This window comes from Mizuhopecten yessoensis, unplaced genomic scaffold (genome assembly GCF_002113885.1).
Source record: "Mizuhopecten yessoensis strain PY_sf001 unplaced genomic scaffold, ASM211388v2 scaffold9173, whole genome shotgun sequence".
In the NCBI taxonomy this organism is placed as follows: domain Eukaryota; kingdom Metazoa; phylum Mollusca; class Bivalvia; order Pectinida; family Pectinidae; genus Mizuhopecten; species Mizuhopecten yessoensis.
Window position 1 is genome coordinate 269595 of NW_018407915.1, and position 2460 is coordinate 272054.

The window sequence follows — 2460 nt, forward strand, 5'->3', positions numbered from 1 at the left end:
TGTCACTCACTGTCACTAGATGTCACTCACTGTCACTAGATGTCACTCACTGTCACTAGATGTCACTCACTGTCACTCACTGTCACTAGGTGATCTTTTGATGGAATGCTTTTATCTTGTGGTAGACTAACACCACTATGAACTTTTTGTGATTGTTTTTATTTTTATACCATGCTAAATGGGTGTATCAGTTCTTACAAAACATACATAATTTGAACATTATTGAACCACATATCCATAGCAACATAAGAAAGCAGGTCTACATACTTGAGGAACAATAAGTCAACTAATCCTTTTGTGTGTTAGTGTATTGTAACTCTTTCTCCGTCATTATAAATGGTTTCTGTATTTAGTTGAGGTCAAGAAAAGAAATAGAAGCAGAAAAAAACATGTATTTAAAGCTTTCACAACAAAAACACCCTCACAAAGTAATTCCCTAACACTAAACTTACCTTATTGATAACTGCCATGATTTCCTCCATGAACTCCTCTTCCAGCTTGTCAAACTTGACTTGGCAGAAATCAGTCTGGAGCTGACTGAGGTCAATCTGTACACCGCTGGGCACCGTGATGAAGGAAGTCAAGTTGGTGGCTGGATCACATACAGTTATAAGTATTGCAGTCACATTGTCCGTCATCAGCAGCTGAGAAAACTACAAATGTACAGAAAAAGTGAGAACGAGTTGAAAGAGGTTAAAGGTTACAAAGCTTAACCAAACTGTAAACTATTTATCACATTCCGTTTCCTACAATCTAGTTACTTTTCCCCACAGTACTAAATCTTGTGATAGCATTAGACAACACATATATGGTTGTGGTAGGATTGATTACCAACACTTCAGACTGTCAGGGACTTTTCTAGTAAAAATCTCCAAAGTGACAATAAATCCAAAAAGTCCAAATTTATTTTATGAATGTATGCTTTATAATATATTTCACCTTTGGCGAGTTTCCAGAAAACATCAATATTTCTAGTACTCCTGGTGTCTTTAAAATGGTCCACAGCTTCAAAGTCTCTGGGTCATTGGCCAAAATTTCATCAAAACTCAAAACAGTTTCTAAAAAGTTAAAATAAAAAAGTATTATTACAATAATCTTAATTTGAAGTGCTATTCCAGAACATTTTTAGCTGATGTAAGACTGCTTTTTCTGTATATTACTTACTGTAATAGTGTACTATGACTTACTGTAATAGCATATTACTCAGTTATAGTGTATTTTTACTTAATGTAATAGTGTATTATTACTTACTGCTATAGCATATTATTTACTGTAATAGCATATTACTAAGTTATAGTGTATCTTTACTTACTGTAATCATGTTTTACTTACTGTTATAGTGTATTATTACTTACTGTAATAACAAATTACTTACTGTAATAGTGTATTATTACTTACTGTAATAACAAATTACTTACTGTAATAACAAATTACTTACTGTAATAGTGTATTATTACTTACTGTAATAACAAATTACTTACTGTAATAGTGTATTATTACTTACTGTAATAACAAATTACTTACTGTAATAACGAATTACTTACTGTAATAGTGTATTATTACTTTATTACTTTAATAGTGAATTACTTACTGTAATAGTGTATTATTACTTACTGTAAAATTGTATTATTACTTACTGTAATAGTGTATTATTACTTACTGTAATAGGGTATAACTCACTGTTAGAGGTTATGATTACTTACTGGTATAATGTATTACTTACTGTTATAATGTATTACTAACTGTTAAAGTGTATTATTACTTACTGTTATAGCATATTACTAACTGTAATAGTGTATTATTACTTACTGTAAAAGCATATTACTTACTGTAATAATGTATTACTCACTGTTATAGTGTATATTACTTACTGTAATAACATATTACTCACTGTTATAGTGTATATTACTTACTGTAAAAGCATATTACTTACTGTAATAACGTATTACTCACTGTTATAGTGTATATTACTTACTGTAATAACGTATTACTCACTGTTATAGTGTATTATTTCTTTATTACTGTAATAACATATTACTCACTGTAATAGTGTATTATTACTTTATTACTGTAATAACATATTACTCACTGTTATAGTGTATTATTACTTACTGTAATAACGTATTACTCACTGTTATAGTGTACTTACTGTTATAGCATATTACTAACTGTAATAGTGTATTATTACTTACTGTAAAAGCATATTACTTACTGTAATAACGTATTACTCACTGTTATAGTGTATTATTACTTTATTACTGTAATAACGTATTACTCACTGTTATAGTGTATAATTACTTTATTACTGTAATAACGTATTACTCACTGTTATAGTGTATATTACTTACTGTAATAACTTATTACTCACTGTAATAGTGTATTATCACTTTATTACTGTAATAACGTATTACTCACTGTTATAGTGTATATTACTTACTGTAATAACGTATTACTCACTGT

The 2460-nt window shown here is 29.1% G+C and overlaps 1 protein-coding gene across 3 annotated transcripts in view; it reads right to left on the reverse strand.

The window, feature by feature from the left end:
* The window catches only part of LOC110457519 (ATP-binding cassette sub-family A member 1-like), an 86160-nt gene extending 85108 nt beyond the window's left edge, over window positions 1-1052 (reverse strand). For all 3 annotated transcript variants that reach the window (XM_021508839.1, XM_021508841.1, XM_021508840.1), the window contains exons 1-2: window positions 940-1052; window positions 453-653 (exon numbers count right to left, since the gene is read on the reverse strand). In XM_021508839.1, coding sequence (XP_021364514.1) covers window positions 453-653; window positions 940-963 — 225 coding nt within the window. In that variant the 5' untranslated portion in view covers window positions 964-1052. The remainder of the gene's footprint in view (window positions 1-452; window positions 654-939) is intronic.
* Window positions 1053-2460: the final 1408 nt, after the last annotated feature.